The sequence below is a fragment of the Hibiscus syriacus genome, unplaced genomic scaffold, assembly GCF_006381635.1.
Source record: "Hibiscus syriacus cultivar Baekdansim isolate YM2019G1 unplaced genomic scaffold, ASM638163v2 tig00111427_pilon, whole genome shotgun sequence".
Classification (NCBI taxonomy): Eukaryota; Viridiplantae; Streptophyta; class Magnoliopsida; order Malvales; family Malvaceae; genus Hibiscus; species Hibiscus syriacus.
This window is the reverse complement of record NW_024063088.1, coordinates 5,907,205-5,929,673: the sequence shown is the minus strand read 5'-3', so window position 1 is coordinate 5,929,673 and position 22,469 is coordinate 5,907,205. Positions and strand designations below refer to the sequence as shown.

The 22,469-nt window shown below is 36.7% G+C and overlaps 1 protein-coding gene, 1 long non-coding RNA gene, 1 other non-coding gene and 1 pseudogene across 3 annotated transcripts; 2 read left to right on the top strand and 2 right to left on the bottom strand.

Annotated features, from left to right (window-relative positions):
- Positions 1-9: 9 nt before the first annotated feature.
- LOC120163214 lies at positions 10-91 on the bottom strand. Its single transcript, XR_005519634.1, has one exon. It is a non-coding gene; the product is annotated as a small nucleolar RNA R160 (small nucleolar RNA).
- Positions 92-5,862: 5,771 nt separating this feature from the next.
- LOC120163208 lies at positions 5,863-7,325 on the top strand (annotated as a pseudogene).
- An 808-nt stretch (positions 7,326-8,133) lies between these two features.
- LOC120163020 lies at positions 8,134-8,689 on the top strand. Its single transcript, XR_005519606.1, has 3 exons — positions 8,134-8,157; positions 8,271-8,351; positions 8,436-8,689. It is a non-coding gene; the product is annotated as an uncharacterized LOC120163020 (long non-coding RNA).
- A 6,003-nt stretch (positions 8,690-14,692) lies between these two features.
- Positions 14,693-15,927, bottom strand: LOC120163207. Its single transcript, XM_039173195.1, has 4 exons — positions 15,749-15,927; positions 15,068-15,666; positions 14,859-14,974; positions 14,693-14,808 (listed from the first exon to the last, which is right to left on the bottom strand). Exons 1-4 carry the CDS (start codon positions 15,899-15,901, stop codon positions 14,693-14,695), a joined length of 984 nt encoding a protein of 327 aa, XP_039029126.1. The 5' UTR covers positions 15,902-15,927.
- Between the last annotated feature and the right edge of the window lie 6,542 nt (positions 15,928-22,469).

The window sequence follows — 22,469 nt, the reverse complement described above, 5'->3', positions numbered from 1 at the left end:
ATCTTGCAAAGCAATCAGAGAACTTTGAAGACCCAGATTGGGATTCCCCACACGGGAGATTCAGATTTTAAACTGTTTTCGTCATTTTGCTTTGCAATTATTCAGGCCAGGGAAAAAAAACCCATCTCTCTGGCACCAAACATTGTTTTAGTGAGATGAATTACAAACCAAAAACTGGATGTTGGAGCCAAAAAGCGTCAATTTTGCACCTCTACCTTTTTCTCGTTTTTTCCTTGCAACTGAAAACTCTAAGAAGCAAGGGGCTATTTAGTGCTTAACACTGCTACTAACCTCAAATCAATAATCCAAGACGGAAAATTGAAGGATTTAGATTGGAAAGGGCTTCTTTTGATTTTCTGAATGTAAATGAAAATTTGGGAGAGCTGGGATTAGGGTTTGTTTAACCTGAAACTGTTGAGACTGTATTTATATAAGTGGTCGTGGAGAAACGACGCCGTAATTGCTTTTTGAGAAGTTGATTACGGTCTCCTCCGAGCTTTCAATATTTGTGGTTTGGGCCTATGCATGTGGTCCAAATAAATTTCATTGGCAGGGCCTAGCCCTCCAACATTTATAGGAATGGGTTTGTGGGATGAAGTATTAAACTATTGGGTAACCTTTATGTTTAGACCCTTAAATTTGGAAACCCACTCATTCAGGTTTGTCCATGTATAAAGGGGTGGACTGATGAGGACGATGGGGGCAGTCCCCTCGTAGAATTTGAAAATTATTATATATTTTATATTTTTCTGTATGTATTTTTATTAAAATATATTTGCGTCTCTCTAGAATTTTATAAATTCATCCATCCCCTTCTAAAATTTAAGAGATTCATCCTCTAACATAAGATTTTGCGGCTGTCCCTACATATATAACCTTTGTGTCCTAGCGACATTTTTGCTTAAATGAAAAACAAACTTTTCGTTTGGTTTTCTGAAAAATGACAGATAAACTTGAAAACGGAAATTTTGATAATATCTTTAATCTCTTTCTATGATGACTTTTGGTTAAAAGACCTCGTAGATCCTTCATAATTTTAAATTTGATAATTTATTCTTTATTATAAAATATTTAAGGATCTCGTTTAAAAAAAAAAGTAACAAAAGGCCTATCCATCTTTTGAGATGGGTTTAGATTGAAGATTCATGTCTTTTGTACCTAAAATATTATAATACATTTACCTGAACAAACCTTTACAAAGTTAAAATTGTCGATCAATTTAAACTGTATAAATAAATTCTCTTATATTCTTATTCAGGTTCTAATTCTTTTCACAATTCATGTAATTATAAGTAACTTAAAACACAATTATACTAACAAGGATAAAAGGTCTACCATTATCATATTATATTGAATTGAATGAATGAATGATGCTTTGCATGAAATTCACGAAAAGCAAGCGTTATTATTTCATTTAGTTCTCTCAGACTTTGAAACTGACGTATTTCCATCTAATTTTCTCCACCATTCACGTCTCACAGTCATAGGCTTTAGCTGTTCACCACACTATATACCACATATTAAATACAAAAAAGAAAATAAAAGAAATCAACATGATTTCTGCTAACACATATGATTTAAATTTCAAGATTTGTACGATAGATAGGGATGCAATGTATACAGCACAACAAATATATAATAAAATGTTGTATAGAGATGGACATAATGAGACGCTTGAACGTGCATTGCTTTGCTGGTTTTGCCTTTTGCCCTAATGGACATCCATTACCAACTCTTAGCTGCCTTAACATATTTCAATATATATATATATATAATGTTAGATTTGTTCTCCCTTGCTGCTTTCTTCTCCAACATACAAAGTAAAACCAACCCAATCACTACAAATCATTAGGTTATGGGCAATGTAATTAATAGAGCATAGGTTTAACCAAAAGATTAGTATTTTACTTATAAAGTAAAAATAAGTGAGAGATTCCATTATTCTAAAGCTTAGGTTTCTGAGAATTGTAAGTCCCAAGGCCAATTAATAGTGACATGAGAGAAAGAGTTGTAAAATTATTTTGATTAAATAGTTATTTTGATTCACTTTTGTGGACCATTTTGACATTTAATGTTTTATTTGAGGTAAAAAAATACCTCCAACTAATATACTAAATATCATATAAAAAATTATTTCAATATAATATTTATATACATGTTAAATTTTACTTTATTTATATAATTTTTTTATAAACAATTACTTTAATTTCTATTTTTTAAAATATTTTAATTTTAATATTTTAATTTCAAACAAGATTTTTTTTGATAAAAATAATTAGTGATGATTAATTGTCAACGTTTAGTATTCTCGTGATATTTATACATATATTTAATTATTAATAAAATATGACATAATATATTATATCATTAAAGTAATGATATGACACATGTTATATTAATAAAAGTGATTATGTGATAATATCACGCCAAAAATTAAACATATAAAAATATTACATTTTAACGATAAATTTTCATTCAAAATTGGAATAATGAGGATTAAAGTACTTAAAAAAACGAGTGATTATTTAAACAAACCTTAAATATAATTCTTACATTATATCATAAGATATTGAAAACTCAAACATATTCAATATTCAATTTTACTATCATATAATATAATGCTAAAAATACTAATATACTTAAATATTATTAAAAAATATTTTTTATGAAGGGAAGATAAAAAACTACTCATAGAAAAAAATGTTTAAAATGATTGGGTAAACTCAAATTCGAAACTTAATCAATTATTATGTGATAATTTTACAACGTGACATTTAATAAATTAATTTTTATATCAATTAAATAAAAAAATTATATGATATATAAGTTTTGTAAATTTCAATTTACATAAATTTACATATCCTATCATATATGTTTTTTTAGGAAGAGGTTAATGACTTTCTTATAAGTGATATCATGATGATCATTTAAAAAAAATTTAATTTTACGCTAGACGTTTTAATGAGTGAGACAGATAGGTGAATAAGAATAACTGTGAAGATAACCTGTGACGAAAAAGGTATAACGAGATGAATGAAAATATCACACTTTAGAGAAATGGCTTTACTTCTAACTTTAGAAGGCATTGTGAGATCCTAAAATTTAAAAATAATGATATTATACATCTTAACATACATGTATTTTGAGAAAATTACGATAACTTGATCAAACAAATATTTTAGTATTTAACTTTTTTATTATTAATATAGAATGATTATAAGGTATTTGTTTTAAATATTGTCAATAATTAATAATGAAAATTCACACTCTTGTAGTATCTGGTACTCTAAATTGATATCTATGATGATAACAACTTTTCTTAATTATTGAGTAACTTGATTCGCAATAGTAGGACAAAATTATCAATTTGGCAAGCAGGATTCGCCACTCTTACAACTAACACGTCTACTTGCTTAATACCTGAAACACCATCGCACTTGCCCTATAATCTTATTGTTTCCAATCAGTTACCACAATAGGAAGAACACCCTTGTACTTGGACCCTTGACTTCACTGTCATGTCGATGTCGTCGATGTTAACATTGAGACCCCCTCTCAACGACATTTAACATATGATTTATCAAATTTTATCAACTCAATTACCGAATGATGTAATTAAATGGTTTCGATTGAGTATTAATGTAAATGATCAGGTAACTGGGAACATGTCAAAGTATTAGTTTTTGTCTTCTCCATGAAAAATAGACAAGGTGGATAATAGTGAAAGATATACCATGGATCTTCTCTACCCATGTTCATATAAATGAAATTCAATAATTATGTTCATTGCAGACCCCATATGGGTATTTAATCTGTACAAAAGTGTGAAAATGAGATTTCAGACAAAACTCCATTAAAGATCTTGAAGCTCTCCTCCCAAGATATTTTATAATCAAAGCAGTAAGAGAAGAGAAATACTGACTGTAATGAGTTGGCAGTGTCAGTTGCTAGCTCAAATGGGTATAATTATAACTAAAATCTACAATTAAGCATTGATTTGAAGGGAGCAGTGGCAGTGGCGGTGGTTAATGATCAAAGAGCTCTCTTTTTAATGCGAGCGTGGGATATAAATGCAGGAGCTTTTGTTGCAAATTCAAAGCAACTTTCCGTGGGTTGTTGGCAAAAGAATTCATTCGGTGCAAATTGTCAAAAGTTTCAATTAATTTGTTGAAAAAGAAAATGGTAAAATCTTAAATTTAGTCATTGTACTTTAGGGTATTTATAAGATTAGTCATTAAGCTTCAACTATAAATACCTTAACCATTTAGCTTCAAAATCATCCCAAACATTCTAGGTTTCTTCCAATACTAGAGAATTCAGAGAGTTTATTGAGAGTTGTTTTCTTTTTTATCAAGAGAGAATTATCATTGTTTTCTCCTTGGTAGATCGAGAGAAGTTGTAATTCATATTTTCTCATAGTGAAATTCTTCTACCGTTGATCGTGGTTTTTACTTTATATTATTTAGGGGTTTTCACGTAAATTTTGTATCTCTTTTATCTTCATTTTTATTTTCTCAAATTATCAGTTGTGATTTTTCTCTATTCGATAGTCGTCTTCCGCAACAATTGGTATCCGAGCCAGATTTGAGTGTGTAATATCTGCTTATTGTCTTTGTGGTTGCCACCAAAAGGTTAATCCTCCAACATAAGAAAGTAAGAAGGTATTACACATTCTTTGAAAGTTCCAGAGAACTATTCAAGATAGTGAAATAGTGGAACCTATCCGTAATAGAAGCTATAACAATGAAATTTGATACTGAAAAATTCAATGGGAGAAATTTCTCATTGTGGAAATTGAAGATGAAGATCATCCTGAGGAAAGACGGTTGTCTAGCAGCTATCAGTGAAAGGTCAGTACATTTCACAGATGACAACAAATGGATCGAGATAGACGAGAATGCTATGTCAAACTTTCATCTAGCATTAGCAGATGAAGTATTGTCAAGCATCGAGGAGAAGAAGAAAGCTAAGAAGATATGATATAATATCACCAAACTGTACGAGGCCACATCGCTGCACAAAAAAATTTTCCTTAAGAGAAAATTGTACACTCTCCATATGCCAGAATCTACTTACATGACAGAGCACTTAAATACACTGAACACTTTATTTTCTCAGCTTGCATCCTTAAACTGTAAAATAGGAGAATAAGAACGTGTTGAACTTCTACTTCAATGTCTACCGGATTCGTATGATCAACTCATCATCAACTTGACAAACAGTAATGTCACCAGTCTAGTCTTCGATGACGTTGCAGCTGCTATTCTACAAGAAAAAAATCAGCGTAAGAACAAGGAAGACAGACAAGTAAATCTGCAACAAGCAGAAGCATTGACAACGATGACAACGATGAGAGGGAGATCAACATAACGTGGCCAAAGCAGCAGTCACAAACATGGTAGATCGAAGTTGAGGAGTAAGAAGAATTTAAAGTGTTACAACTGTGGAAAGAAGGATCACTTGAAGAAGGATTGTTGGAGTCTAAATAAAAACCCCAATCCACAAGGCAATACCTCAAACACTTCAGATGATGGAGATGCTCTATGTTGTGAAGCGTCAACCACCGTGGAAGGTAGAAAGAGATATGCATATATATGGCTCATTGATTCGGGAGCAACATATCATATGACCTCAAGAAGAGAATGGTTCCATCATTATGAATCTGTCTCAGGAGGATCTGTGTATAGTTGCAATGATCATGCCTTAGAGATCATTAGTGTGGGAACCATCAAATTGAAGATGTATGATGGAACAATTAAAGTTGTTCGAGATGTGCGACACGTGAAAGGCCTAAAGAAAAATTTATTATCCTACGGATTGTTGGATAATAATGCAAGCAAGGTCGAAACACGGAAAGGAATCATGGAAGTGTTTCGTAGAGCGCTTGTGGTGCTGAAAGGTGAAAAAATAGCAGTAAACTTGTACATGCTGAAGGGAGAGATTTTGCTAGAAGCAGAAGTCTCTGTTACCTCATGTAGTTCAGATTCTACAATATTGTGGCATCAGAAATTTGGACACATGTCAGAACAAGGAATAAAAGTCCTTGTGGAGCAAAAGTTATTTCCAGACTTAACAAAGTATCACTTACTTTGTGTGAGCATTGCATAACAAGTAAGCAGCACCGGTTGAAATGAGAATAGCATAAACTACCATGCGTCTGTTCTGTCATCGGATTGGTAATGTGGTGGTGCCAATCTCACAGGTGCTGGTATGACTTTAGTTCCTAGTAGTAATCCGTTGGCTATTGGTTCTTCATGTGCTTCGGTGGCAGACTCATTCGGTTCGAACCTTTGGGAGCACCCATCTAATTCACAAGACTTGGGATTTTGTGGCATCAATGTACAAAATGGTGCAAGCTCTTCAAATGCAAAGGGAATTGGGAAAGGTACTCTAACCTCTTTGAGAAGTAGCATTGATAGACCATTTGATATGGGTTGGAATACTGCAAGTTAAACGTTGAAAGGGGGCTTTTTTGTACCGAATACGAATAGGATTCTACCACAGAGTCTATCACAGTTGCCAGCTGATTCAGCTTTCATTGAGCGTGCTGCCAGGTTCTCGAGCTTTAATAGGGGGAATTTTAGTGATATGGTGAGCCTTTTTGGTATGCCTGAGTCTGTGGGTCTTTATACTAGAGGTCTGGGATTGTTGCCGGTACATGAACATATGTTCTCAGCCAATGAGATGAAATCAGTATCCGGTGTGGAATCTCTGAATGTCGCTGAAGCTACTAGAGATTCTTGTTTGCAAGTTGAAAGTAGGGCTAAAGAAAGCCCTTTGGGGAATGACAGGAGAAATGGAAGTCTTGTGCCAGCCCACGAAGAAGCAAAACAAGGAACTGGTGGTTCTGGTAATGAGTCCGACGAAGCTGAGTTTAGCAGTCGTGAAGGAGGTCAAGATGAGCCATCTTCATTGGATGGTACAGGTGGTGAACCTTCTGCTAAGGGTCTTAGTTAGAAGAAAAGAGAAAGGAGTTTACAGGTAATATTGTTCACCAATTGTTTCCTCGATCCATTGTACACTTTTGTTTATAGTTGAAGTTTTTATTACTAAGTTTATGGCAGGATACTAAGATTGATCAAGCTAAGGGAGGCCAACCACCAACCGAGGCAGCAAAGGATGGTGCTGAAAATCAACAAAAGGGAGACCAGAAGCAAACTACAAGTGTCAATAAGAATACAGGGAAGCAAGTGTCTCCAGCTTCTCACCCACCAAAAGAAGAATACATCCATGTGAGAGCCCGAAGAGGCCAAGCAACAAACAGCCACGGTCTTGCGGAAAGGGTAAATTTTATATGGAATACTCTTTGAAATAGAAATATTAGCTCATCCATCTTGTTTATATTGGAATTAATTGGTTATCACTTCAGGTAAGAAGAGAAAAGATCAGTGAAAGGATGAAATTTCTTCTGGAAATTGTACCTGGTTGCAGCAAGGTGCGATAATTTGGACCCTATGCTTAGGGAGTACAACCATATCGACTTCTCAGCAGTATTCACAATAGATGTTGTAATTTATTGTGTGGGAATTCATTGGTTCTTTCAGGTTACAGAAAAGACAGTGATGCTAGATGAAATCATCAATTATGTGCAGTCACTTCAGCGGCAGGTTGAGGTATTGGAGCAGAATTTACAACTTCGGTTTTTCAACCTTGTTGTTACCTAGTAATCTAGTGTAATTGGTGATGAATGAATTGTTGATTCTTCAGTTTAATTAATTAGTGAATTTTGTTCTGGATTGATGTAAATATTGTTACAACCTTGTGAATTGGTAGTATAATCACGTTCTTCCCTGTTGCAGTTTCTTTCGATGAAACTTGCTACAAAACCCCAGGCTGGATTTTAATATAGAAGGGCTTCTTACGAAAGATGTAGGTTGGTCAAGCATAGCTTTAGCAATTCTTCATGTCTTCTTGTGTCTCATCGAACCCGTCAAAAGCTTTTTCATTGATGTACAGATTATTCAATCACGAGTTGGCCCTTCTTCTACTCTGGGGTTTTCTTCTGATTTTATCTGTTGGTTATCCTTCATTGCACCCGTCTCAACCTGGACTTGTTCAAGCTGCTCTTCCTGTTACAGGGAATAACGCAGATGTTATTCGTAGATCTCTTAGTTCTCATTAGCATTGATGACCGGAGGATTAAAGGACTCCAATCAGGTTTCTTTTAACATCTTTTTAAAGGGTTACCAATATGAAAAACCTATTTTATATTCTTAACATCATGATTCATGAACACTACAAATTTAACTTTCTATACATTTTGATTCAAGTTCTTGAATCCATGGGAGGACGAGCTCCACAATTTTGTTCAAATGAACTATGGAACCAGTGCTCCTTCTGACATCCTTAATGTATATTACACGCTTTTATTAATGTCCTATCTCATGGGCCAAATGTCCTTTGGTCTGATTAAAATTTATCTATTTCTTTTGCAGGGCCATAACCATCCGGTAATACAGAAGTAGAACTTTGATCCTTCTCCTAAGGATCATTGGCTCCATGCGAGGCAATTCATTATAACCCCATTTGCTTGCCAGACGTATGCCAGCATTCTTGAAGGTAACCAAGGGAATGTGAACCACTCTTTCGAAGGTTAAAGTATAAACATATGCCATCACCATTTACCTACCGTGCTCAAGCTTTCTTAACTGCATGGTCTCTCAAAGGTTATAAAACATATGCTTTCACTATATTCTCATCGTGCTCGAGGTTTCCTTAACTGTATGGTATGATGAATTACATTTTCATACTTTTTGAGCATTATATATATGGATGTCGAGCACCTTAATTGTATGATGAGATGAATTTCATTTTCATGCTTTTTGAGCATTAGATATATGGAGGGATATGGAACTCCTTTGATCATGGGAATGTATCGGTGTCCTAGTCCGAAGTAAGATGGATTAAAATGTATAGATTAAATATGGGAAGTTTCTGTGATATAGGAGTTATATGCTTTTATCTAGTAGTATATTAAATGAATCTCTTCTGTGATTTAAGATGGAAACAAAGTATGGAAACTGATGTTCCTCAACATGACATTATTGTTAAAAGTTTCAAAGTTTGGCAACCAACTTTGGAAAATGTTTTTTTTCAAAGTTTGGTAAATGTTTCTTTGAAAAATGTTTTTCAAAGTTTGGTAAAATTTTGGTAGATGTTTGTTGAAAATAGGAATGGGTAAATTCACTTTAGTCATTGCACTTTAGGGTATTTTCAAAGATTAGTCCCTAAGTTTCTACTATAAATACCCTTACCCATTTAGCTTCAAAATCATCCCAAAACATTTCTTTCTTCCTATACTAGAGAGCTTCTTGTGAGTAGTGAGTGTTTTGTAAACACCTGTAAATTTTCTCTCTTAGTAAAAGATCTGCAGCAGCCCGGAGACGTAAGCACAATTGGCTGAACTCCGTTATCAATTTTCGGATATTATTTTTCCGCTTTTATTTTGCATTCTCACTAATCTGGTTATAGGGAAATTACTTGTACTCGGTTTATTTTCCTAACAACTGGTAATCAGAGCTTTTGGTTGTGAAATTTTTCAAATTTTCTGCGAGGTTACTATTGATTACTATTCACGTGAATAGTGAATTTCGTGAATAGTGAAATTCGATCGGTGATACGAGTTTGTCGACGGTGGTGTTCTAATACACGGTGATTCGCAAGAATTGTCAGAAACGATCCAAACGAAGCCAGATTCGAGTGGGAGCGATGGCTGCAGACGAAGGGAAGGTGAAAATTGAAAAGTTCGATGGTGCGGACTTTGGTTTTTGGAAGATGCAGATTGAAGATTTTTTGTACCAAAAAAATCTATATCAACCTCTCTCAGGAAAGCAACCAGAGGGCATGAAGGATGAAGATTGGGCTCTTCTCGACAGACAAGCCCTCGGAGTTATCCGACTGACGTTATCCCGCAATGTTGCTTTTAACATAGCAAAGGAAAAGACCACGGCGGGTCTTATGGCGGCTCTCTCCAGTATGTACAAGAAGCCATCGGCCTCAAACAAAGTTCATTTGATGAGGCAATTATTCAATTTGCGGATGGCGGAAGGGGCATCGGTGGCACAACACCTAAATGAACTCAACACAATCACAACCCACTTGAGTTCAGTGGAAATTGAGTTCGATGATGAAGTTCGAGCTTTAATTCTCTTATCATCTCTACCAGACAGTTGGAATGCTACTGTTACAGCAGTCAGCAGTTCGTCGGGAAACAACAAATTAAAATTCGACGATGTTCGGGATCTGGTATTGAGTGAAGAAATTCGACAAAGAGAATCGGGTGAAGCATCAACCTCCTCAGCCTTGCACACCGAGTCTAGAGGGAGAACTTCAGAAAGAAATTCAAATCGTGGCAGATCAAAATCCAGAAGGGGCAAATCAAGAACGGGAAATAAAGATTTTACCTGTTATAATTGCGGCAAGAAGGGTCACTTCAAAAGAGATTGCCGAGCACTGAAGAAAGATACCGGTGCACAGGAATCTGCCAACGTGACAGGAGACAGGTGATGCCATGATTCTAAGCGTCAACAGTCCGATTGAATCATGGATCTTGGATTCAGGGGCATCTTTCCACTCCACCCCATACCAAGAAATCATGGAGAACTATGTCAGTGGTGATTTTGGGAAGGTTCATCTTGCTGATGATGAAACCTTAAAGATCGTCGGAAAAGGAGACATCCGACTAAAGTTGCCAAACCAGACCACCTGGAAGCTGACAGGAGTGAGACATATTCCTGGCCTCAAAAGAAATCTGATTTCTGTTGGACATCTTGATGGAGAAGGATATAGCACAACCTTTTCAGGCTGTGAATGGAAGATTACCAAAGGAGCACTCGTCATTGCTCGTGGTAAGAAGACTGGTACTCTCTATGTAACCTTAAATTTAGAGAATATCATTGCAGTAGCAGATGCTGATGGAAAATCAAACCTATGGCACCAAAGGCTTGGCCATATGAGCGAGAAAGGAATGAAGATACTTCTATCAAAAGGGAAGCTGCCGGATCTAAAGAATGTAGATGTCGGACTATGCGAGGATTGCATCTTTGGCAAACAAAAGAAAGTCAGTTTTGCAAAGATTGGCAAGACACCCAAGGCAGAAAGGTTAGAGTTGGTTCATACTGATGTATGGGGACCATCCCCAGTTCCATCTCTTGTGGGCTCACTATATTACGTCACCTTCATCGATGATTCAACAAGGAAGGTGTGGGTTTATTTTCTGAAGAAGAAATCAGAAGTCTTTGATACCTTCAGAAAATGGAAGGCCATGGTGGAAAATGAGACTGGTTTGAAAGTCAAGCGGTTGAGGTCTGACAATGGAGGAGAATACAGAGACAGTAGATTCAGAGATTTCTGCGCAAACAATGGGATCAAGATGGAGACAACAGTTCCCATAACACCGCAGCAGAATGGCGTAGCAGAGCGTATGAACAGAACTCTGAATGAACGTGCCAGAAGCATGAGGATACATGCCGGATTGCCCAAATTTCTATGGGCTGAAGCTATCAACACTGCAGCTTACTTGATCAACCGTGGGCCCTCAGTTCCTTTGGATGGCGGAATACCAGAGGAAGCTTGGAGCAAGAAAGAAATAAACCTTTCATACTTAAGAGTGTTTGGTTGTATTTCTTATGTACACATAAACTCTGCTGAAAGAAGTAAACTTGATGCCAAGTCCAACAAATGCGTCTTTGTTGGTTACGGTGGTGATGAGTTCGGTTATCGGTTTTGGAACTACGAAAATCGAAAGATCATCAGAAGCAGAGACGTCATTTTCAATGAAAATGTGATGTACAAAGATAGGTCAACCGCAGAATCAAGTAATACCGAAGCTGAAACAAAGGAATTTGCTGAGTTCGAGGAGATTTCTGGAAATGATGTTCAGATCAATCCTGAAGCAGTTCAAGAAGAACCAGGCACACCAGAACTGAGACGCTCCTCCAGAATTCCTAAACCAACCCAACGGTATTCTCCTTCTTTACACTACTTGTTGCTGACTGACAATGGTGAACCAGAGTGCTATGATGAAGCAATGCAAGTGGAGGATTCAGTAAAGTGGGAGTTTTCCATGAAAGATGAGATGGACTCGCTTATGTCAAATCAGACATGGGAATTAGCTGAATTACCACCAGGCAAGAAAGCGCTCCACAACAAGTGGATTTACAGGATCAAAGAAGAGCACGATGGGAGCAAACGCTACAAAGCAAGATTGGTTGTCAAAGGCTTTCAGCAAAAAGAAGGTATTGACTACAATGAAATTTTCTCTCCAGTCGTAAAATTGTCTACAATCAGACTGGTGTTGAAAATTGTAGCTGCAGAAAATTTACATCTTGAGCAGTTAGATGTAAAGACAGCTTTCCTTCATGGTGATTTGGAGGAAGAAATCTATATGAGGCAGCCAGAAGGCTTCATAGAGGCAGACAAGAAAAACCTGGTATGCAGGTTGAAGAAGAGCTTGTATGGTTTAAAACAAGCTCCTAGACAGTGGTACAAGAAGTTCGATAGTTTCATGAGTAGCAGTGGTTTTATCAGATGCCAAGCAGATCATTGTTGCTACATCAAGAGGTTCGACAACAGCTTCATTATTTTATTATTGTACGTTGATGACATGCTCGTTGCAGGCTCAGACATGCAAGAGATTATACACTTGAAGCAAAAATTGTCGAAGCAGTTTGCTATGAAGGATCTGGGCGCTGCAAAGCAGATTCTTGGGATGAGGATCAAGAGAGACACAAAGTCAGGGACTTTGATGTTATCACAGGCTGAGTACATCAACAAAGTACTCTCCAGGTTCAACATGCAAGATGCTAAACCAGTAAGTACACCTTTAGGTGTTCATTTCAGACTCTCCAAAGACCAATCACCAAAGACGGAGGAAGAACGTGCACACATGGTGAAGGTGCCGTATGCTTCAGCAATTGGAAGTCTGATGTATGCCATGGTTTGTACCAGACCAGATATTGCTCATGTAGTGGGAGCTGTTAGCAGGTACATGAATAATCCGGGCAAGGTACACTGGGAAGCAGTCAAATGGATCCTCAGATATCTTCGGGGTACCACAAACAAAGCACTTTGTTTCAAAGGTGGAGATATGATACTGACAGGCTATGTAGATGTTGACTTAGCCGGAAATGTCGACATCAGAATGAGCACTACAGGGTATGTCTATACTCTAGGAGGAACTGCAGTGAGTTGGGTTTCTCAACTACAGAAGATAGTTGCTCTCTCCACAACTGAAGCAGAATATGTCGCTGTTACGGAAGCCAGCAAGGAGATGGTTTGGCTCCAAAGTTTCTTGGAAGAGTTAGGCAAGAAACAAGAAAACAATATCTTGTATTGCGACAGTCAAAGTGCTATCCATCTAGCAAAGAATCCGTCTTTTCATTCCAGGACAAAGCACATACAATTGAGATATCATTTTATCCGGTCTCTTCTGGAAGATGGGATTTTGAAACTTGAAAAGATTAGTGGAGCTCAAAATCCGGCAGACATGTTGACAAAGACGGTGACTACGGACAAACTGAAGTTGTGTTCAACTTCAGTTGGCATGCTAGAATAACAAGACCAGGCATGCTGCTGCATTGATCGAGGTGTGAAGACATATTAAAATCAGTCTTCAAGTGGGAGATTGTTAAAAGTTTCAAAGTTTGGCAACCAACTTTGGAAAATGTTTTTTTCAAAGTTTGGTAAATGTTTCTTTGAAAAATGTTTTTCAAAGTTTGGTAAAATTTTGGTAGATGTTTGTTGAAAATAGGAATGGGTAAATTCACTTTAGTCATTGCACTTTAGGGTATTTTCAAAGATTAGTCCCTAAGTTTCTACTATAAATACCCTTACCCATTTAGCTTCAAAATCATCCCAAAACATTTCTTTCTTCCTATACTAGAGAGCTTTCTTGTGAGTAGTGAGTGTTTTGTAAACACCTGTAAATTTTCTCTCTTAGTAAAAGATTTGCAGCAGCCCGGAGACGTAAGCACAATTGGCTGAACTCCGTTATCAATTTTCGGGTATTATTTTTTCGCTTTTATTTTGCATTCTCACTAATCTGGTTATAGAGAAATTACTTGTACTCGGTTTATTTTCCTAACAATTATTGCATATATGACCAAATTGAAACACTCGAATTTATCAGAAGATTGATTCCTTTAATAAGTAGTCCCCCCCCCCCATAGATATCTGTAGCATTGCAGGGGACAAGAAATCATGGAAAGATGTCCGAATAAACAATTGGAGTGTCTTATCCTTTACCTGTCTTGTCCTCATTTAAATTTAACATTGAATTTGACATACAAGTCTCTGATACTCCCGAAGATATGAGATGTAAATCTATTTTGTGAAGATCATTCTTCTGGTGATTTGCTAGAATCTCCTTGATCATGCTGTTGATTCTGCAACGTGTTGAAGAAAAGGTTGGTTTGCAATAATTGGATGATAATAATCAATTTGGAATTACAGAGATAAAAAACATTACCTGTAACCTAGCACATATCTCTACAACTTCAGCTACAGGAGCCCAATCACCAAAATTCCTCTCTATAAACTGGTAAGCTATTCCAGTTCCTCCTTGACCAACTATAAAAAGGCCACCCTTGATTTCACCTTCTCCTTTAAGATTCTGGTCTATTCCCATAGCTTTTGCACGTTTATAGTTTGCGATAGCCCGTGGATTGAATAAAAATCCTGATAGAAACTTGTCTTAAGTAATTTCCCACCTCCAAGAGCTTTGAAGAATCCCATTGTACGATCCAAGATCACAACTCCACCCCAATAGCGTGGCCAGAAGTCTTTTACCTGCTTCAAAACTTGATATATCTGAGGAAAAAGGAAGTTTATTGGAGAAATATTTTTGAAAAAGAGTATACAACCCACTTCTGATTCTATATGTTCATGAAGAACTGCAAGCATTTGGATTCCCAATGCATCAAATATTGGCTTTTTGGCATAGAGCTGGTGAGCTTCAGCTCTGCACATGATGCACCTGTTATCATACAAATGTAGACAGAAAAGCCAATCAATTTCATACTTCAGATGATAAAACATGGTTTCTATGTTGTTAGTTTTGATACTTTACCCTGGCCGTCGAATGCATAGGAGAACAGTCGGCTTATACCGCCACAGTTCCGAAGCTTTCATAGGTGGAGTCTTGGATTTCACCAAGGGCTCCATCCCAATCTTATACACAGGAGTTAATCTCTGAACCGATATGTTTTCAATAGTAGCATAAGGCGCCACGCTGTCAACCACCGGAGGAGGTTGTACGCAACCACAGGCTCGAGCCTCGGCCGGTCTGGCAGCAACAATCCCTTTAAAGATGTATCCATCTTTAATCTTGAAGTCGGCCAGTGATTCTTCCAGCGACCTGTTATTGTATGTGCTACTCCTGCTAAAGGACTTTGCTATGGATTGAATCTTAAGAATGGTGTTATTTCTAGACGGTATAGCCGTGTTCTGCCTCGCGGCGAGGCCGTAAGATTTCGGTAGAGGATCCGTGCATGCGTTGCCTCTATCTGTGAAACGTGCAATATGTCCCCTTTTCATGTTGAATCGAGAAGATAGCTCCTCTGTGCGCAAGTTAAGGAGCTCGGGTAGGCATTTCTTAGAGGCCTCTAGCTTATCTCCATACTGCATCAAAGCACGATCATGAAGGTAGGTTCTGATTTCCAGAGCATCCTGAACAACAGTAGGAACAAACCATCTGATTTCCAGGTGATGAACATATGAAATACCAGGTGACAAATTTATATTTATTTACCTTTTGATTCTGTGTCATGTTGATCGCATCCATGTCATCTGAATTCATGATCTTTAAAGTTGGGACGTCATCCCAACCTTCTTCCAAAAGCTTTGGAAGCAATTCCTTGAGAACCCCATCACCAACAAAATCTTTTATCGAGAAAGAAGCCATTGTCTGTTGAAACAGGGAATGATTCGTCCGTATAATGCTATGGTCTGTTTCAATAAAGCATATTTAAAGATGCTTCAAGAAAATACTACTATAACGATGACTTGTGAATTGAAACTAAACTTTCAGAAAAGAAATTCAATTCGACTTGGCAGTTTCGGTTGTCAATTATGAACTGAAAGCATAGAATAATATGCCGAAGCGTTAAGCTTTTGACAAAATTCAATGGGTTTAATAGATTCATTGTTTTGCAGGCGTAAATGGGAACTAGCAGACAATGGCTACAGGTTATCTGTTGAAAAGAACGTTTACAATGTCAACAACTGTATTTTAACAGGCTGCCGGCTGTGTCCTGCCCTCTAAAAAGACATAAATGTCGTTCATAGAGTAAGCCATAATTGTCTTATGTGTTTAATTTCGTCCCACCCTAAATGTGTTCTTTATTTGAATTTTCCTTCAATCAATCAATAAATAAATTCGAGTATTCCCTGGCTAATTTGGCTAATTTCATTCGCAGTATAGACATCCTACACTGCTGTTCTAAGTCGAGATCTATTAAGAAGGAAAACATTATCTTTTTAGCACCAAACCCACTCATTCTGATCATTAAATAAAAAACATTGTCATTTTATTTTTAAACAAAATGTAAGTGATTAAAAGAAAAACGAATAGCTATTAAACTAATGATAGGGAAGCGGTGACGGGTTAATGAACGTTGCTCTTGTTGAAGAACAATAAGGAATAAATAGAGAAGGTGGCGGCAATAGCTAGGGTTTTTTAGGGTTTCGTTTAGGTGCTGGAAACAAGATTAGAAACAAGATAAATAAAATATAAAGGAATTGAAAATAAAGAAAATAACCAAGAAATCAAAAGATCTCCCTTATGAAAGTGAACAGTAAAGATGATTGATGGCGTGGATGGATATGTGGAAAATCGATAGATAATGTCCTATCGAGCCCTCCTAGTCGCAATGAAAATGCAAACACGATAATATGGCTCTAAACAACCCTCCTAGTCACAATGAAAAGGCAAATTGGAGTGTGAAGATTAATCTCCCTCACAAGAACTTGAAAGAACTCCAGGAGAAGAAGCTTCGAAGGCACAAGGCAATCAACACTTGCAAAAACGAACTCTCATTGTATTATTAATCAAAGAAATCTTGATTTACAAAGTTTAATGAAGCCTCCTTTATATATGGGCTGAGTTCTAAAGGTCCTAAATAACTAATGAATAAAATAATAATAAACCAAACATATTTTAACTCTAATTCCTAATAAAATAATAATAACTAAAGATAATATTTTTAAACCAACCTTAATTCCTAATAAAATAATAAATCTAATCCTAAAAGATAATGCATCATCCTATATTAAGTTATATTACAAATAATCAATAAAAATATTGAAAATTCGTAATATTTACAAAATCCCATATAGGATTTTCTGCATGCACCGTCTTCAGTAAAATAGCCATATCTTGAGTTTCCGATATCGGATTGATGCGATTCAAGAACCGTTGGAAAGATAAGAGATAGACGGTCGTATCTCAAGAAGACATCTTGGCTAAATAAGATCAGGATCCCATTAAAAAGTCGTCGTAAGTCTGCTTCTGTTCTGATCTTCTTTTCCAATGCTTGGACGAGTGGATCATTTGGAAGAGTTATTACTTCTTCTTTTGATATGAGCCTTGTGATGCATGTATCATCCTCCCTTTCTTCAAAAAGATTCGACCTCAAATCTGAAACATTAAAGGGAGCAACATTAGAATCGTTTAATGATTCATTCACATTATACTTACCGAATAGATATGCTATGAATCTTCGAGACTTTGTTCTTCTAATAGGTTCGAGTAGAAACATTAGTCCAAAGAAGTATGTATTATGGACTCTGGTGCATGTATCATTCCCCCACTCCTCAAAAGGATTCGTCCTCGAATCTAAAAATCCAAGAGAAATAGACTTAGATGTGTTGAAAGGAAAACTTGTGAAACATTTACCAGGATCAATGTGATGTGTCTTTATGCTTTTCAGTCGAGGTTTCTTCTTTGTAGGAACTGATTTCTTGTAGTCTTGAATCCTCTTTTGCATACAAGTCTTGTAATCTGATATTTAGGTTGAAATTCAACATGGTGTCGACCACTGTTTGCTTTCTGTATGATTGCTTCAGATAATTTCTCCATGGTTTTATTCATGTGTGGTGAGAATGAGTGTTTAAAAACCATGTCAACTGGTTTGTTAAAGTAATCCCTTAAGTCTCCTAAGTGTAGTTCATGAATTAATAATTCTCGGCAGGAGATTTGTGGATTGTAGAACCTGTTTAGTTGGCAAGGAAACTCATATACAAGATAAAACTCATTAAAAGTACTTTTAAAAGTATGGGTAGAAATATAAGAAATATCCGAGTTATTGTGATATACATCTTTTATATGTTCAATTCTTGGAATAGTAGCATGCTTAAGAGTATACCTTCGTGGTAGTGCATCGTCTAATGTGTTTTGCTTACCTCGGTCAGCTACGCACTTAAAGGAGTTGTGTTTAGTATGGATGACAACTTCACGAGCCTTACCTTGTAAGAAGGAGAAGAAGTATGTTACAATGTCATTAAAATGAGTATTAAAATACTTACCTTTGGACTCCCGTAAATCGTGACTCTTCATTGATATGGCATAGTGATTAGGGCTTTCAGGTGGTAACTCGTCAGGAGGGTCACCTAATATTATTCGACAACTCTTGGCTATGGAAGATGGTGTGGCCTAGTCTCGTGTTGCTTTTACTATTTCATCATTTACATGGATTTCCTGTGCACGAACTATAAAGCCTGTAGAGTTGTTCAAATCATATTTCGTCATTAAGATGGCGTCACGACTTAGGCTTTCCTGGATGTAACCTTTTTGTAACAAATCCAACTCTTTGGTTTCTTTGAGATTGTATGTTTGACGAGGTATGATGAAACCTTGAATTAGATTAGTTTGGCGTTGTTTTCCTCTTTTCAGTGGCAGTTCGTTAGGTAGATCACCTAACACTTCTCGAAAATCCTGTAAAAGAGAAGAAAACACACTAGGAAAATCCTTGTTAATGTTAGAAATCGAAACAATTGATTCCCTAAAGTGAAAAAGGATGCAAGGCTGTTTGTAAAGAAGGTTTTGTCTCAATTCTTTTGTGCTCACATATAGATTTTGAGTCACTCTTTTCTTCTCACATTTAGGTTCACTCATCTCCCATGGGTCATTATTCTTTTGGCTTTTATAACTAGTGACCTCTTTTGCTTTTGCCTCTTTCTCAACTTTTTCTTTTTTTGCTTTCCGTACCTCCTCACAAATTATCATTTGATCTTTAGGGACTGGAAATGTGTCATTCTTTGCTGGTCGTTCTTTCTCCTTGTCAGGTTTGTCATCTCTTGGATTTTTAGCGAAGATGGAGTAGAAGATGAGGAAGGATTTAAAGGATTACCTTGGTAAGAGGATGAAGTACCTTGGTAATGTTCACTGAATCGATATCTCTTTTGGATTTGTGCTTCGATTGTCATTGCTTTCTTTAGTGCGTCTTCAAGGTTTTCGTACCCTTGTAGATCAAGAAGATCAATGATGTTTGAGTTTAAACCGACGATGAATCTTGACACGGTGACATCTTCTTTTTCGGTTATGTTAGCCCTATTTAGTAAGGACTGCATCTCCTTATATAGGGATGGCAAATGGGTACAGTTTCGTGGATTTTGCACCGCATCCGCTCCAATTGGGGCGGGGATAGGTATAATTTTAGCGAGTAGTGGGCGGGTGTGAATTTAGAAAGTGGTACCCGTCGCGGGTGGTGGGCGGGTAATGGGTTTGAGACATTACCCGCCCCACATCCGCCCCGCATCCGCCCGCCCCGCATCCGCTCGCCCCACATCCGCCCACCTAGCTAAATATCCATTAAATTTTGGACCATTATGAATTTAGGTGTAATTTTAGAGACTAATTTATAAATTCTAATATTGTATAAGATATAACATGTAATTTATCTAACTCTCCAACAAATAGCAAAAGATATTTTGGGCATTCCTGTCTCCACTGTCCCATCAAAATCTGCATTCAGTATAGGTGGAAGAGTAATTGGTCCTTATTGTAGTCGACTACTTCCGGAGACGATTGAAGCATTAATGTATGCTCAAAATTGGCTTTGGGCCGATATTAAAGGTAATATTATTATTTAGTTTATATTAGTTGTCAAATTGTGCTTAATTATCTTATTAAAGTTTAGTTACTAACTTATATTAGTTTTACTTTCTATTATATATGTAGGTAGTAGTGAATTTAAATTGGAGCGCTCTCAGTTGGAGGAAATAGAGAATGATGATTGTAATACTGGAGTATTATATGTCACAAATATTGCCTGAAATTTTAGAATGTTGTGCCAAAGAACAAAAACATTATGTGTTTGTCATTTATGTTTCTAGACTTTAATTATGTCTTTTATTATGGTGTTTTGTGTATTTTAAGATCTATATTAACACTTAACTTTGATAATCCTTGGATTATTTTATTATGTTTCTTAATGGACATGTTTGTTTTATGTTTGTTGCTTATGTATAACTTAAGTTTGCTGTCAGGCGGGTCTAGACGGGTACGTCGCTAGTGGGTAGTGGGTGTGGGGATGTATTTGAGAATGTACCCGCGTAGGCGGGTGTGGATTTGAAAATTTGTACCCATCATGGGTGGTGGGCGGGTGGTGGATTGAAAAATATTAGGTGGGTATGGGGATGGGGGAGGGGGTATCCGCACCCGACCCGCCCGTTTGCCATCCCTATCCTTATAGTACTCTTCAACTGAACTTCTACATTGTCGAAGTCGGTCTAGTCGTAGTTTAACTTCTCGTGTATAATGTGTCGGTAGGAATCGCTTCCTCATGGTTTGCTTGAGGTCGGTCCAAGAAGTGATTGTTGGAATTTGGAAGTTCTGGATCTTTTTCCTTGTTTGCATCCACCAAGTTCGAGCATATCCTTCAAATTGTGTGGTGATGAGGTGAACTTGTTTAGCTTGGGGGCAGTCATGGTATGCGAACATGAGATCAACTTTTCCTTCCCATTCAATGTACCAGTCTGGATCATTATCTCCTTTGAAAGACGGGATCGTGAACTTTGGTTTTGCAAAGAGTTCGAGTGCTTGAAAACATGGTTGTTCTCGCCCGGGTACCAAAAGTTCAGCATTGTTTGGTCTTGGATTCTGGTTTGGTAGATCCAGTTGTGGTTTTTGTCATTCTCATGATTTCATCAAATCTTTCAACTTGAGTCGTGAGTCGGGTAAGTGTGGCTAAGATAGCCGTAAGTGTCTTGTTGTTATTGTCGCCCATCCTGAAATCATAACACTCAAAAGAAAATTTTAAAGTAAAATAAAAATAAAAGGAAGAAAATTTAACAAAGCAAGAAACCTCACAAGTCACTCCAAGAAAGCAACACAACGAGAGGCAAGTAAGCCGATCTTGTACTCTTTAAAACTCACTTTACCAAGTAGTCTTCCACAGTTCGTATCGGAGTTTGATTACTAGCAAAGGCGATAAGAAAAAAACTTAAAAGTTCTAAGAGGCCAAACAAGGGTTAGACTCCAAGAGAACAGGAATGCAAAGAAGGAAGAAGTATGCAAACTCTTTAATCCTACTAACACAAGAAAGATAATGTGTTAGATAATGCACAAGAACAATAAAAAGAAAAACAAAAGAACTTAAAGCACTAAGAGTCAAAGAGAAAAAAAGAACCAACCCAGAAACCTGGAAAACGCTGGATCAACTTGAGCAACATTTTTGAGGGGGTTACCGGTGTCCAAAAATTTTGGGAAAATTCTTGAATGTCTTTCGATGCGTTAAGAAACCACCTGTAAAATTTCAGAACCAAATACCTTCAGTAGTATCCATTGGACTCTGTTGAACGGTGAGTCCTCAAACAATCTATTTTTCTTGATCACTTTGTTCGAAGGTGTTCTTGATCTCCAACTATTCTGATTTTTTTAAATGATCTTCAATATATGAAGTTGCAATCTGGAAATTTTCACCAAGAAATTCCTCCTGTAGAATTTTCAAGAAATTCGACAAGATCCTAAACCGAATCTGCCGATGAAACTTGAAGAACGTATTTGAAGGCTCTAATGAACTCCTATTTGAGTGAATTTCGGACTGGAGATTTATATTATGATGAATATGATATCTGGATAAAATCAGCCCTAAATACCTTAGTTTGCAATTTTTTGAAATTTTGGCTTTTTTGTTTCTTTTTGCCTTTTTTTTGAAAAAAAATAGCAAACTAACAAGAAGGATTTGAATCTAAATTAAATTTAAATAAAAAGAACCTGAAACGATGAATCTTTTCTGGACTAGCTCCGTTGGGATACCTTGACGGTTTTGTGTGCAATAACAAGCAAGATTGCTTGCTTCTTTCCAAGAATCGGCCTAACTCTGATACCAATTGATAAGGAAGCGGTGACAGGTTAATGAACGTTGCTCTTGTTGAAGAATCAAACCTAGAAAGCTCTAGATCCGATGAAGAACAATAAGGAATAAATAGGGAAGGTGGCGGCAATAGCTAGGGTTCTTTAGGGTTTCGTT